The following is a 14,829-nucleotide window of genomic DNA, read 5'->3' as shown; positions in this document are numbered from 1 at the left end:
CAGCAATACTCTCTGAGCTCTTGGAGTCAATAGGGAAGAAATCACGTGCCTTGCCCAGGTCCTGCCCAGGCAACTGGTTGAGAGGCCAGGGGCTAAGCCCTGGCCTCCCTCCTGCCAAGCAGAGCTTCTTCCATCCAGGACGGCGTTACAGGAGTTACATCACAGGTCCTGGGTACCACACCTGCTATTCTGGGTTCCTTCTAGGCCCCTTGAGGGCCGAGGGGAGGGTCCTGGATTTGACAAGCTCTGCTCGTGGACACCACATTCTAAAGTGAGAGCCACAGGCTGAAACTGTGTGGAGTGCACGCCGGTGCCACTGTCATCTGCTTGGAACACAGACTGTGGACATCCAAGGCCTGCATGAGTGTGCTGAAGTCGCCCCGATGGCCAGGCCGTGCGTCCCAGCCCCATCCCTTCAGCCACGCAGCCCTGACCCTACCTCGTTGATGGCCAGCTGCTCGCCGCCCCCTCCAGGGTGGCTGTAGTGGTGGCTGGAGCTGTGCACGTCCTCGTACGGGTCCTCCTCACTGCCCGCCTCGTCCGCACGGAGCGCCGTGTCCAGAGCTCCATCAGGGAGGGCTGGAAGGACAGAGAGAGCAGCTGCTGAGGAGGAGCGAGGGAGGGGACACGCGGAGAAGGAGACAAGCCTTTCCGGGATAAACGCTCCTTCTGTAAGAGGAGGGAGAGGGTCTGGGGGCCAGGTGCTCACACCATTCTTGCTGCAGAGACACAGTCTGGTTGAAAAAGTGCACTGGTCGACTTTCACACGTCACTGTAAATCACCTACCATTCAGTCCCCACCAGCTCCGTAAACAAGGACACACAACTATGCGCCGTGGCATGACACTCGAGTCCCCTCCCGCTGAATTCAATTCAAAACCACTTACCAATGTGTCAGGTATACATAGTATACTTTACCGTACCTCATACATGGCATAAGGCCCTTAAAAATGCTAACAACTTCTTATTAAACATATATATAATCTCTCCAAAGAAATATACAGTATATACATGCAAATATTGTTTGAAAATTAATAAAATGAACACCTGTGGTACTTATCATCCTGTTTTAGAAAATACCAGAATCTCAGAATTCAACCTCCTGTATATCCTACTCCAATCCCATTCCCCTCTCTCTCCTTTAGAGATATCCAATATTTCAAGCTTTTTATAAATTATACCCAGGCTGTCTTTGTTTTAGCATTTATTTCTGTTGAGTTTTGCACGGTTTGACCTCATGTAAATGGAACCATCCAGTAACTTTTCTTCTCTGATTGGCTTTTTTACTCAACAGCTCATGTAGTTGTGATGATTCAGTCTCCCTGATGCACAGTCTTGCATTTTGTGAGTATCTGCAGTTTTGCAGGCGCACTGCACTGCTGCAGAACATCGGGTGTTTCCCATGCTGTTGCTGGTACAAATGATGGTGCTGCAGACACATCCACGAGCCGCCTGAGCATAGGTCGCAGACTTTCTCCCAGTGTTTCCCAACCTCTTTTTCATTATTGCCCCCGCCCAAAGAGCCTTTTATACATTGTTTTCCTATTGACCCCAATGAAATTTTAATACCATGAATATACTATATATTTTAAAGTCCTATTGCTCTTTGGAGGATCACAAACCATTGTAATACCTAAGATTTTCGCCCTCTTGGATGAAACCATTACCCGTGGAGTGAATTCACGCTCCTGGGTATAGACACCTAGGTATGGCATCCCTGGGTCCCGGGTATGCCAAACTGTCCCCTAAGCTATCCTACCAACTTAGACTTCAGACAGTGTGTATGAATGTTTCCAACTCTACATCCTCCCAACTCTTGGGATGGGCATTGTCAGACAGTTTCATTTTTGACAGGCCGATAGGTATGAAATGGGATCTTAGTGTGGTTTTAATTTAAAATTCCTGCTTACTAATGTGTTGAACATCTTATCTTCTATGTTTATAGATTATCTGTATTTCCTTTAATGTGAAGTGTCTGTCTATTGAGTTGTTTATCTTTAATATAATCATTAATGTAAAAATATATTTCTATGTATGTATAGTTTATATACATACACTTTCCCCCTCTATTCTGGATATCCATCTGTGCCACAAGTATCATCTCCCTGTTTGTGGCGTGTTGTCTCTTTTTTTTAATTTTTAAAAAAATTTTATTTTATTTTTGGCTGTGTTGTTGGGTCTTCATTGCTGTGCACGGGCTTTCTCTAGTTGCAGCGAGTGGGGGCTACTCTTCATTGCAGTGCGTGGTCTTCTCATTGCAGTAACTTCTCTTGTTGCAGAGCACGGGCTCTAGGTGCGTGGGCTCAGTAGTTGTGGCGTGTGGGCTCAGTAGTGGTGGCTCATGGGCTCTAGAGTGCAGGCTCAGTAGTTGTGGCGCATGGGCTTAGTTGCTCTGTGGCATGTGGGATCTTCCCGGACCAGGGCTCGAACCCATTTCCCCTGCATTAGCAGGCAGATTCTTAACCACTGTGTCACCAGGGAAGCCCATGTGTCTTGTCTCTTTAAGGTGCTCTTGGTGAACAGAAGTTCTCAATTTTATTTTATTTTATTTACTTATATTTTGGCCATGCCATGTGGCTTGTGGGATCTTAGTTCCCCAACCACAGATCGAACCCAGGTCCTCGGCAGTGAAAGCACGGAGTCCTAACCACTGGACTGCCAGGGAATTCCCAAGAAGTTCTTAATTTTAATAGACAAATTTATCAATTTTATCACATATGGTTTATTTTTTATTTTTAATTTTTAAAATAAATTTATTTATTTATTTATTTTTGGCTGTGTTGGGTCTTTGTTGTTGTGTGCGGGCTTTCTCTAGTTGCAGCGAGCAGGGGCTACTCTTCGTTGCGGTGCATGGGCTTCTCATTGTGGTGGCTTCTCTTGTTGCGGAGCACGGGCTTTAGGCACACAGGCTTCAGTAGTTGTGTCACGTCGGCTCAATAGTTGTGGCTTGGGGGCTCTACAGCTCAGGCTCAGTAGTTGTGGCACACGGGCTTAGTTGCTCCATGGCATGTGGGATCTTCCCAGGCCAGGGCTCGAACCTGTGCCCCTTGCATTGGCAGGCAGGTTCTTAACCACTGCGCCACCAGGGAAGCCCTCATGTATGGTTTATATTTTTTGTTTTTAGGAAATTCTTTTCTACCTTAAGGTTATAAAGATATTCTCCTTTTGTGTCTTACAGGGTTTTTTTGACATTTAAGTTTTTAATGCACTTGGAAATGATTTTTGTGTTATCGTGTGTGGTTGGAATCTGTAATACTGTGATTTATAATAAGAAATATATGTTTGCTGTTCAACCCGTCCCTGGCACAGAGCTCCTACAACCCTTGGAATTTCCTGGGATGAGAGTGACAAAGGTGTCTTCTGTTATGTTAATGATGGGGGTCCCCTGAACTGACCTGGCAAACCCTGTGTCTGGGCCTGGGCGCCAAGTGGTCTGAGCCCAGCTTGGGAGCAGGAGCTAAGAGCCTTCTCCGGACACAGAGTCAGGAGTCCCAAGGAACCCTCATAATTTTTATTTCATTTATGTTTTTAAACTGTTTTATTATGGAAACTTTCAAATGTGTACAAAGGGAGAGATAACAGTATAATGAACCTTGTACACCCATCACCCAGCTTCAACAGTTCTCAACAAGTGGGCAGTTTTGTTTCATCATCTATATCTCCTCCCCACTAGATCCAAGGCATGACATAATTTCATCTGTAAATACTGTAGTATATGTTTCTAAGTAAGATGAGGACTCTTTTTTTTTCTTTTTAAATTAAACAGCTTTTCTTATTTATTTATTTATTTAAATTAAAAAGATTTTTTTTGGCTACATTGGGTCTTTGTTGCTGCGTGTGGACTTTCTCTAATCGTGGCGAGCGGGGGCTACTCTTTGTTGCAGTGCGCAGGCCTCTCGTTATGGTGGCTTCTCTTGTTGTGGAGCACGGGCTCTAGGTGTGTGGGCTTCAGTAGCTGTGGCTCGCGGGCTCTAGAGCGCAGGCTCAGTAGCTGTGGCACACAGGATTAGTTGCTCCGCAGCATGTGGGATCTTCCTGGACCAGGGATCAAACCCATGTCCCCTGAATTGGCAGGCGGATTCTTTAACCACTGCGTCACCAGGGAAGTCCCAAGATGAGGACTCTTTTTTAAAAAAGTGTAACCATAGCACATATCTAAAACAGACTATAGTCTATCGAAAGTTGCCTGTCATACCTTTTCCTCTAAGGCATTAAAAAATCTTTTTATTTTGAAATAACTACAGTATAGGGTATTGTGACTCTACTGCAGAGAGGTCCTGTGTCCCCTTCACCTAGTTTTCCCCAATGATTACATTTCATATGACTCTAGGAAACTGCCCTTGGTACAAGACATGTAAATGGTTCTATGTCATTTTATCACCTGTGTAGATTTGTGTAACCTCCACGGCAATCAGTATGTAAGCTTTTGAGGTTGACTTTTTTCACTCAGGCAAATGCCCTTGAGATCCATCCAAGTGGTTGTTTGCATTTTTACTTCATTCCTTTTTATTGCTTACTAGTACTCCATGCAATAAATGTGCATATTTTTTTAAACATTCACCCATTGAAGGACATCCGTGTGGTTTCCAATTTTAGGCTGTTACAAATAAAGCTACTAGGAACTTTTATGTACAGTTTTTTGGGTGGACATAAGTTTTCATTTCTCTGGGATAAATGTGATTGCCCAGGAGTGCAATTGCTGAGTCATATGACAGTTGAATGTTTAGTTTTTTAAGAAACTGCCAAACTATTTTCCAGAGTGGATGGCCATTTTACATTTGCACCACAATGTATGAAAGACTCAGTTTCTCAGCACCCTTACCAGCATCTGGTATTGTCGCTATTTTATACTTTAGACATTCTGATAGGTGTATAATTATATTGCATCTTGGTCTTAATTTGCATTTCCCAAAAGGCAGGTGATGTGGAATATGTTTTCATGTGCCTATTTGCCATTCATTTATCTTGTCTGGTGAGGTATTTCTTCATGTTTTTTGCCTATTTTCTATTTCTATTGTTTATTGTTTTAATGTTGAGATTTGAAAGTTCTGTATATATTCTAGATATGAGTCCTCTGTCAGATATGTGATTTGCATGTATTGCCTCTCAGTCTGTTGCTTACCTTTTCATCCTCTTCACAAGGATTTTCACAGAGCAAAATTTTAAATTTTAATGAAGTTCAATTTATCAAATTTTCCTTTTATGGGTGATGCTTTTGGAGTCACATCTAAGAGCTCTTCACCAAATCTTAGTTCCAAAAGATTTTCATTTATGATGTTTTTTCCTCTAAAACCTTTATAATTTGACCTTTTACACTTAAACCTATGATTCATTTTGAGTTTTTTTATATAAAATATGAGATTTAGGTCAAGGTTCATTTTTATTGCCTATGGATGTCCAGTTGTTCCAGCACTATTTCTAAAAAAAAACCTATCTTTCCTCTACTGAATTGCTTCTGTACTTTTGTCAAAATCAGTTAGCCAAGTGGGGACATTACTTTCAATTTTACAGAAATAAAAAGAATTATAAGAAAATACTATCAACTGAACTGTTATACACCAACAAATTAGATAAACTAGATTATATGAGTAAATTCTTAGAAAAACACATGTACTAAAACTGACTCAAGAAGAAATAGAAAATCTGAATAGACCTATAATACCAGGGAAATTGAATCACAAACTTCCCAACAGAGAAAAGCCCAAGATTTGATGGCTTCACTAGTGAATTCTACCGAATATTTAAATAACAATATTAATCTTTCTCATAACTTCCAAAATACTGAAGAGGAAGAAATACTTCCTAACTCATTAAAGCCAGACAAAACACTATAAAAAAAGAAAACTGAAGACAAATATCTTTCATAAATATACATGCAAAAATTCTAAACAAAGGATTAGTAAACAAGTAAACTACTAGTAAACTGAATTCAACAGCATATTAAAAGGATTATATATCTTGACTGATTAGGATTTATTTCTGGAATACAAGAATGGTTCAACACATGAAAATCATTCAATGTAATATACAACAGTAATAGAATGAAGGGAAAAAACCCTACATGATCATCTCAATTGATGCAGAGAGAGCATTGACAAAATTCGACACTATTTCATGATAAAAACACACAAACTAGGAATAGAAGGGAATGTCCCCAATATGACAAAGGCCATATATGAAAAACTCACAGCTAACATCATACTTAATGGTGAGAAACTGAAATTTTTTTCCTTGAGATTAGGGAAAAGACAAGGATGCCTGCTTTCACTGCTTCTATTCAACACAGTATTGGAAGTTCTAGCCAATTAGGCAAGAAAAAGAAATAAAAGTCATCCAACTTGGAAAGGAAAAAGTAAAATTATTTCTGTTTGTAGATGACACAATCTTATATGTAGAAAACTCTAAAGATCCACAATAGATTGTTAGAGTTTTTAAATAAATCCAGCAAAGTTGGGGGATATAAATCAACACACAAAAATCAGTTTTATTTCTATATACTTGCAATGAACAATTTGAAAACAAAAATATTTTATATTCCATTACAGTAGCATTGAAAATAATAAAATACTTAGGAATAACTTTAACCAAGGAGGCAAAAGATTTGTACACTGAAAATTACAACATTGCTGAAAGATATAAAAAGAAAACCTAAATAAATGGAAAGACATCCCATGTTCATGGGTTAATAGATTTAATATTGTTAAGATGACAATAATACTCAAAGCAATCTACAGATTCAATGCAATCCCTATCAAAATTCCAATGGCATTTTTACAGAAATAGAAAAACTTATTCTAAAATTCATATGGAATCTCAAGGAACCCTGAATATTCAAAATTATCTTGAAAAAACTAAGCTGGAGGGCTCACATTACCTGACTTCAAAACTTACTACAAAGCCACAGTTATCAAAACAGTGTGATACTGGCACAAGGATACACATATATTCTATTGGTCTAATAGAATAAAATAGAGACCCCAGAAGTAAACCCTCACATAAATGGTCAGTTGATTTTTGACAAAGGTGCCAAGATAGTCAATGGGGGAAAAGACAGTCTTTTCAATAAATAGTGTTGGGAAACTGGATATCCACATGCAAAATAATGAAGTTAGAGCCTTACCTAATGCCGTATACAAAAACTAACTCAGAGTGGATCAAAGACCTAAACGTAAGAGCTAAAACTGTAAGACTCTTTGAAGAAAACAGGGGAAAGGTTTTATGACATTGAATGTGGAAATTATTTCTTGTATATGACACCAAAAGCACAGGCAACAAAAGAAAAAAAAATAGCTACTACGTCAAAATCTTAAAGTTTTGTGCATCATAGGATACTTTCAAGAAAATGAAAAGGTAGCCCCCCAAATGGGAGAAAATATTTGCAAATCATATATCCGATAAGGGACTAATATCTAGAAATATATAAAGAACTCCTACAATTCAAGAACAACAGCAACTACAACAAACTCATTAAAAAATGGGCAAATGTCTTGGGTAGACATTTCTTCAAAAAGATATACAAGGCAGCTGCTGTGGAAAAGAGTTTGGCAGGTCCTCAAAAAGCAAAACATAAAATTACCATATGATCTAGCAATTACACTTCTAGGTATGTACCCAAAAGAACTGAAATCAGGGACTCAAACAGATATTAGTACACCAATGTTCATGGCAGCATTACTCATAATAGCCAAAAGGTGGAAATAACCCAAATGTCCATCAAACAGATAAATGGAAAAACAAAATGTGGTATTTACATACAATGAAATATTATTCAGTCATAAAAAGGAATGATGTTCTGATACACACTACAACATGGATGAACCTTGAAAATACTATGCTAAGTGAAATGAGCCAGATACTAAAGGACACATATTGTATGATCCCATTTATATAAGGTACCTAGAATAGGCAAATTCTTAGGGACAGAAAATAGATTAGTGGTTACCAAGGGCTGTAGGGAGAGGGGAACAGGAAGTTATTGCTTAATGGTTACAGAGTTTCCATTTGGAGTGATGAAAAAATTTGGCCATATATAGTGGTGATGGTTGCATACATTGTGAAAATAATGCCACTGAATTATACATATAAAATGGCAAATTTTAAAACACATTTTATCACAATTTTAAAAATTAATAACATACAAAATAAATTTGCATTTTGTACTTTACATGGATGAGTTGTATGGTATGTGGTTTATATCTCAAAAAAGCTGTTTTAAAAATTGTTCGGTTATACTTGTTTGGCACTATTTCTGGATTCTCTATTTTGATCCATTAATTTACTTGTTCTTCTCCAATATCACACAATCTTGTTTTCTATAGTTGTATAATAATTCTTGAAATTTGGTGCAGTGGTTCCTCTTTATTCCTCTTTTTTAGAACTATTTTAGCTATTCTTGTTCCTTTGTCTTTCTCTGTAAATATTAGAATAATCTTGTCTATAGTTACAAAAAAACCTTGCTGGGATTTTGGTAGAAATTGTGTCAAACCCATGTATTGATTTGGAGGTAACTGACATCTTTACTCTGTTGCGTCCTCCAATCTGTGGAATATCTCTCCATACTTAGATCTTTGATTTCTTTCAGTGCTGCATTATTTTAAAGCAAATCCCAGACATCCTATAATTTAATCTGTAAATACTATATAGTATATGTCTTAAGAGATACAGAGTCTGTCTCTCTGCCACACCTTCTTCTAGGAGAATTTAAAAATCAATCATCTCTTTGAGGGAATAAAACAGATTCCTTGTAAGAGTTACTACTTTTCTTGGCTCTCTCTTAGCCAGTCCCAGTTGAGGTCTCAGCAGCTCACAAAATGGTTGCTTATCTAGCAAACCTGCAGCCTGGGAGGAAAGGAAAGCAAGTTTCAACATGAGTCTGCCAATATTTTAATCATCATCTAATATCTAGCTTCCAGCACAGGGTCTGGGACAGAGGGGGTGTTTGCGTAAAGGAAGGAAATAGGAGACTGTTCACAGGAGTGTGGGTGGAGGTGGCAGGACTGCAGTCAGGACATCCAGGCCCAGTGCTGGTCTGCAAATGGCCAGGGGGCAGAGCCAGTCCTCCGTCCTCCGAGATGCGCTCAAACTGCTTTCTTACAAGCAAGGCCCTTGGAAGGTTCACATGCAGTTAACATACGCGAAAGCATTAAAGGGTGTGGTCCTGTGCTCCGCAAGCATCTTTGGGTGAATAAATGAATGAGCACAACACGGCCTGGCCAACACAAAATCAGTCTTGATTTTGGATATTTAATTTTTATGTAGGAAGACAAGCCAGCTGTCTGATCCATTATGAGATTCTAATAATTTAGAACTTTTACACAGCAACACAGCTAAGAATTCTGGATTCTAGACAAAAGATCGGCAAAGGCCCCTTTACCTCTGATGAACAGCACCCAATCAATCTTCTGTCTCCACTTAAAAGGAAAAGCAGTGGTCCTTCCAGTGAGGAGAGAATGCCCCAGGGGAGTCTACTCTGTGCTGCCCTAGAGCCCTGGAGAAGAGTGGTTCTCAAAGTGGGTCCCTAGACCAGCAGTATCCCTTGGGAACTTGGCAGAGACGCAGTTTCTTGCCCCTCCCCAGACCTGCTGAATCAGAAACTCCGGGCTGGGCCCAGCAGGCTGTGTGACTTCAGGTGACCTGGTGCAGAGCTCAAAGCCTGAGATCCACTGTTCTCAGTCAAGAGCCCTTAACAAAGTGATTTGCTAACTCCCAGGAAATTGTGCTCCAGCGCAGTCAGGGCAGACGGTCTTTGGGGTGGCCGCAGGGCCCCTTTAGGGAACTCTAAAGAGCCTGGCATACAGTCTCAGAGTTGAACCAGGAATGCCAGAACGTTGGGGTGTCTGGAGAGGTGCCAGCAGCTTTGGCTGCTCCCCCAGCACCCACTGGCCAGGGGCTTCCATTTATCACATCTCTGCACTTGTTTGTTCCTTTCTGAATTCACTGAAAAGTGTTCAGTGCCTATTGTGTCTGTGCCACTGGACACACACGGGGCTCTGAGGACACAGTGTGAATAAGACAGACACCCCCCTGCTCCCGTGGAGATGAGAGTCCGGCAGGAAAAGGGGTAAACAGTGACGAAGCGGCGAGCACAGGAGCCCCTGCCCAAGGGTGTGAGGTCTTGGCCACCCGGCGCTGGGGGTGACCTGGGGGGGAGAGGAGGGGCTGCGGAAGGGTGAAGAGTGTTCCAGGCAACGGAGACAGCATCAGGCCCCAGACGCAAGTGGGATGTTGTTCAAGGACACAGAAGAGTCCCAGAGATCCAGCAATAGGGAAGGGGGAAGGGACAGCAGGGGCGAGGTCTGACGGCACTTCCTGGGAAGGACAGTTGGTGCAGGGAGTGCTGTCCTAGGCAGCCCCGTGCTGAGTGACCAGAGTAAGTGCTCAGGCCTCAGCCTCACGGGCTTCTCACCACATCCTAGTGACACGAACAAAGAAGGCTAAACTGTGTGCCGCATTCTGTAGGTGAGGAAGCTGGGGCCCAGAGAGCTAAAGTTCCCTTCCCCAGATCACCCAGATCTCTGGGCTGTTTTCACCAGACTGAGTCTGTTTAAATTCTCTTCTCTCCTGTATGAAGGGTTCCTGCTGATGGTGAGTCAGACGAGGGTGGTACAGTCTGTGTTTGCTGCTGGGGGAGCAGGCAGCCCAGGCGGCGTCCATTCATTCGTTCCTAACCCACCTGCTGCCCTGCACCGCCTCCCAGCTGGACCAGACACAGAGCCGCTTCTCGCACTGCAGTGACGTTCTGGTCTGGGAGCAGCAACGCTGGCCCAGGATGGAGAGGGAGTGGGTCCCCAGGGCCCCCCATGCCAGGCTGTCCTCCCCCCGTGACTGGTCTCTCCTCATGTGCCCTTGTCTGCTCTGCTGCCTCTGCTCAGCTGTTGGCGTCTGCCTTCCACTCTAAATCCTGTCCAGCTTTCAGGTTAAACAAAAACAGTTTGTTGTTGTTGTTGTTGTTTTGATAGACTTTACTTTTTATTTTTTTCACTTTTTTTTTTTTTTGGCCCAGAGGCACGCGGGATCTTAGTTCCCCAACCAGGGATTGAACCCAGGCCCCCTGCAGTGGAAGTATGGAGTTCCTAACCACTGGACCTCCAGGGAATTCCCTAGACTTTACTTTTTAGAGCTGTTATAGATTTATAGAATAATTGGGCAGACAGTACAAAGAATTCCCATATACCCCACACCAGTTTCTCTTAAGATCTTACATTGATAGGGTACATTACTCAGAATTAATGGACCAATATTGATACATTATTATTATTAAATAAAGTCCATACTTTTCTCAGTTTTTCCTTAATATCCTTTCTGTTCCAGGATCCCATATCACATTTAGTGATCTCCTCAGCTCAAGATTTTTGGTTTAGGTCACACAAAGCCTTGCTTTTGCGTGCTTCTGAATGCTTTTTCATTCAGCAAATAAAACTTCACGACATCTATAGCACCAAATCTAAATCCCCTCTGCACCTCAAGGCTTACTCAGGGTTTTCTCACAGGAAAGACTCTGACCTTCTTTCGTCCTCCCCAGCCTCCCTGTTCTCTTACTGATGAGAGTAAAATAGCTTTTACTGGGAATTTACAGTGTATCGCCTACTAACATATCAGATTCAAGCCTACTTGTGAAATAGGTATTCTTAGACACATTACACAGATAAAGACTTGGGGCTTACAGAGGTTAAGACACTTGCTAAGGTCTCACAGGCAGCCAGCAGCAGAGGCAGGATTAAAACTTGCCCAAATACCCACATTCTTCCCTGCACCTCTCTAGGGCCTCCGAACTGTCCGGCCTCCACACACAGCTGCTTGTTTCCCCGTGGCCTTCTCTCCCATGAGAGAGAAGGTCATGGGGAAACGTGCTGCATGTGGCTGTTTGCTGCCATGGTTCCCTATTATTCAAAGAATTAGGGACCTCCCTGGTGTTCCAGTAGTTAAAACACCATGCTTCCACTGCAGGGGGCACGGGTTCGATCCCTGGTCGGGGAACTAAGATCCCACATGCTGCATGGCGTGGCCAGAAAATAGGAAAAAGAAAAAAAAAAGAAACAAAGAAACAAAGAATTAAGTTCCAGGGAAATCAGTCAAGTAGGCCTTCATGTAGAAAAGATGCTTTCTGGTTATAATTATCAATACTTCAAAAAGCAATTACATTAAAAATATGTCATGTCATGCTTAGCAGTAAGTGAAACATGATTTTTGATACGTGGCTATTTTATGTTAGACAAATGTGAAGTGGAAAATTTAGGTAATAACTTTGATTTTTTAATTTAACATAATGAGCCCACAATATAATAGTCTAGATCATAGATTTTTGTAATACTAATCCAAAGAAGGCAATGTTTTTACCAAATTACAAGTTTTGGTAAATCAATACACTATAATATAATGAAATTATGTCACATAATACTTTAATGAAAAAATTCATTTTCATCTCAGTACTGTGCAATGCAATAAAATCATATCATGCATTACTTTAATAATAATTTTCACTGCAGAAAATTAAACATCATGATTGTTCATGGTAGATTTAGCTGAGCAGTTATTTTTAACAAATTAAGCTTTTAAAAGCTTTTTAAAAAATGATACAGTTTCCTACTTTTAGAGTGTAAGCTGCTTAAGTTCAACGCAACAGGACAATCTTATGTATCTAAAAGATGTCTCTGCCCAAACATTTGAAGAATTAATGCCAACCCTTCTCAAACTCTTCCAAAAAACTGAAGAAGGAACACTTCCAATCTCACTTTATGAGTCCATAACTCTCCTGATACCAAAACCAGACAAAGACAACTTTTTCTGACAAGAAAACTACAGACCAATATCCCTGATGAACATTGATGCAAAAATCCTCAACAAAATACAACACATTAAAAGGATCATACACCATGACCAAGTAGGATTTATCCCTGGGATGCAAAGATGATTCAACGTGTGATAATCAATTAATGTGAAATAACACATTAACAGAATAAAGGATGAAAATCACATGATCATCTCAATAGATGCAGAAAAAGTGTTTGACAAAATTCAACATCCTTTTCATGATTACAAAATCTCAACAAACAAGTAATAAAAGGAAAGTACCACAACATAATAAAGGCCACGTATGAAAATTCCACAGCTAACATCATACTCAATGGTGAAAAACTGAAAGCATTTCCTCTAAGATCAGGAACAAGACAAGGATGCCCACTCTCACTACTTCTATTCAGCACAGTACTGGAAATCCCAACCGAAGCAATAAGGGGAAAAAAAGACGTCCAAATTGGGAAGGAAGTAAAATTGTCCCTGTTTGCAAATGACATGATCTCATATACAGAAAACTCTGAATATTCCATAAAAAAACTGTTAGAAGTAATAAATGAATTCGGTAAAATTTCAGGATATGAAATCAATGTACAAAAGTCAGTTGTGGGCTTCCCTGGTGGTGCAGTGGTTGAGAATCTGCCTGCCAATGCAGGGGACATGGGTTCGAGCCCTGGTCTGGGAAGATCCCACATGCCGCGGAGCAACTAGGCCCGTGAGCCACAACTACTGAGCCTGCGCGTCTGGAGCCTCTGCTCCGCAACAAGAGAGGCCGCGATAGTGAGAGGTCCATGCATCGCGATGAAGAGTGGCCCCTGCTTGCTGCAACTAGAGAAAGCCCTCGCACAGAAACAAAGACCCAACACAGCCAAAAATAAATAATAAATAAATAATAAATAAATTAAAAAAAAAATCAGTTGTGTTTCGATACACTAACAAAGACTTTCTGAAAAGGAAATTAGGAAAGCAATCCCACTTACAATAGCACCAAAAAAGAATAAAATACTTAGGAATAAGCTTAACTAAGGAGGTAAAAGACTTGTCTACCGAAAACTGCAAAATATTGAAGAGAGAAATAAAAGAAGACACAAATGGAAAGATATCCTGTGTTCAAGGATTGGAAGATTTAATATTATTGAAATATCTATCCTACCCAAAGTGATCTACAGATTCAATGCAATCTCTATCAAAATCCATAAGGCATTTTGTTTTACAGAAATAATAAAAAAAACAACTCTGCAATTCATATGGAAGCACAGAAGACCACAAATAGCCAAATCAGTCCTGAGAAAGGACAGACATCCTGATTTAAATATATTATGAAGTTATTCAAACAATATAGTACTGGCATAAAGACAGACATATAGACCAATGGAACAGAATAGAGAACCCAGAAATAAACCCACATGTATATGGTCAGTTAACTTACAACAAAGGAGCCAAGAATATACAATGGGGGAAAGATAGTCTCCTCAATAAATGGTATTGGGAAAACTAGATATCCGCATAAAAAAGAAGAATGAAATTGGACATTTATCTTATACCTTAAAACAAAAATCAACTCAAAATATCTTAAATGTAAGACCTGAAACTGTAAAACTCCTAGAAGAAAACATAGGGGAAAAGCTTCATGATATTTGTCTTGGCAATGATTTCATGGATATGACACCAAAAGAACAGGCAACAAAACCAAAAATAAACACATGGGACTACATCAAACTAAAAAGCTTTTGCACAGAAAAGAAACAATCAACAGGGTGAAAAGGTAATCTATGGAATGGGAGAAAATATTTGCAGACCACATATCTGATAAGGGGTTAATCTCCAAAATATATAAGGAACTCCTACAACTCAATGCCAAAAAACCTAATAACTCAATTAAAAAATTGGCTAAGGACTTAAATAGGTATTTTTCAAAAAAATATGTACAAATGGCCAACAGGTATATGAAAAATATGCTCAAAGTCTCTAATCATCAGGGAAATGCAAATCAAAACCACAATGAGATAGTACCTCACACCTGTCAGGATGGCTATA

At 40.4% G+C, this 14,829-nt stretch overlaps 1 protein-coding gene across 6 annotated transcripts in view; it reads right to left on the bottom strand.

Annotated features, from left to right (window-relative positions):
- ARHGEF4 (Rho guanine nucleotide exchange factor 4) overlaps positions 1-14,829 on the bottom strand; it is a 270,049-nt gene that overhangs the window by 19,701 nt on the left and 235,519 nt on the right. For all 6 annotated transcript variants that reach the window (XM_082465663.1, XM_082465664.1, XM_082465665.1 and 3 more), the window contains one exon: positions 440-579. In XM_082465663.1, the coding sequence (XP_082321789.1) occupies positions 440-579 (140 nt within the window). The remainder of the gene's footprint in view (positions 1-439; positions 580-14,829) is intronic.

The sequence above is a fragment of the Balaenoptera physalus genome (genome assembly GCF_965194825.1).
Source record: "Balaenoptera physalus genome assembly, chromosome: 6".
Lineage (NCBI taxonomy): Eukaryota > Metazoa > Chordata > Mammalia > Artiodactyla > Balaenopteridae > Balaenoptera > Balaenoptera physalus.
Note: the sequence above shows the minus strand (reverse complement) of the source record. Positions and strands in the feature narration are given on the sequence as shown.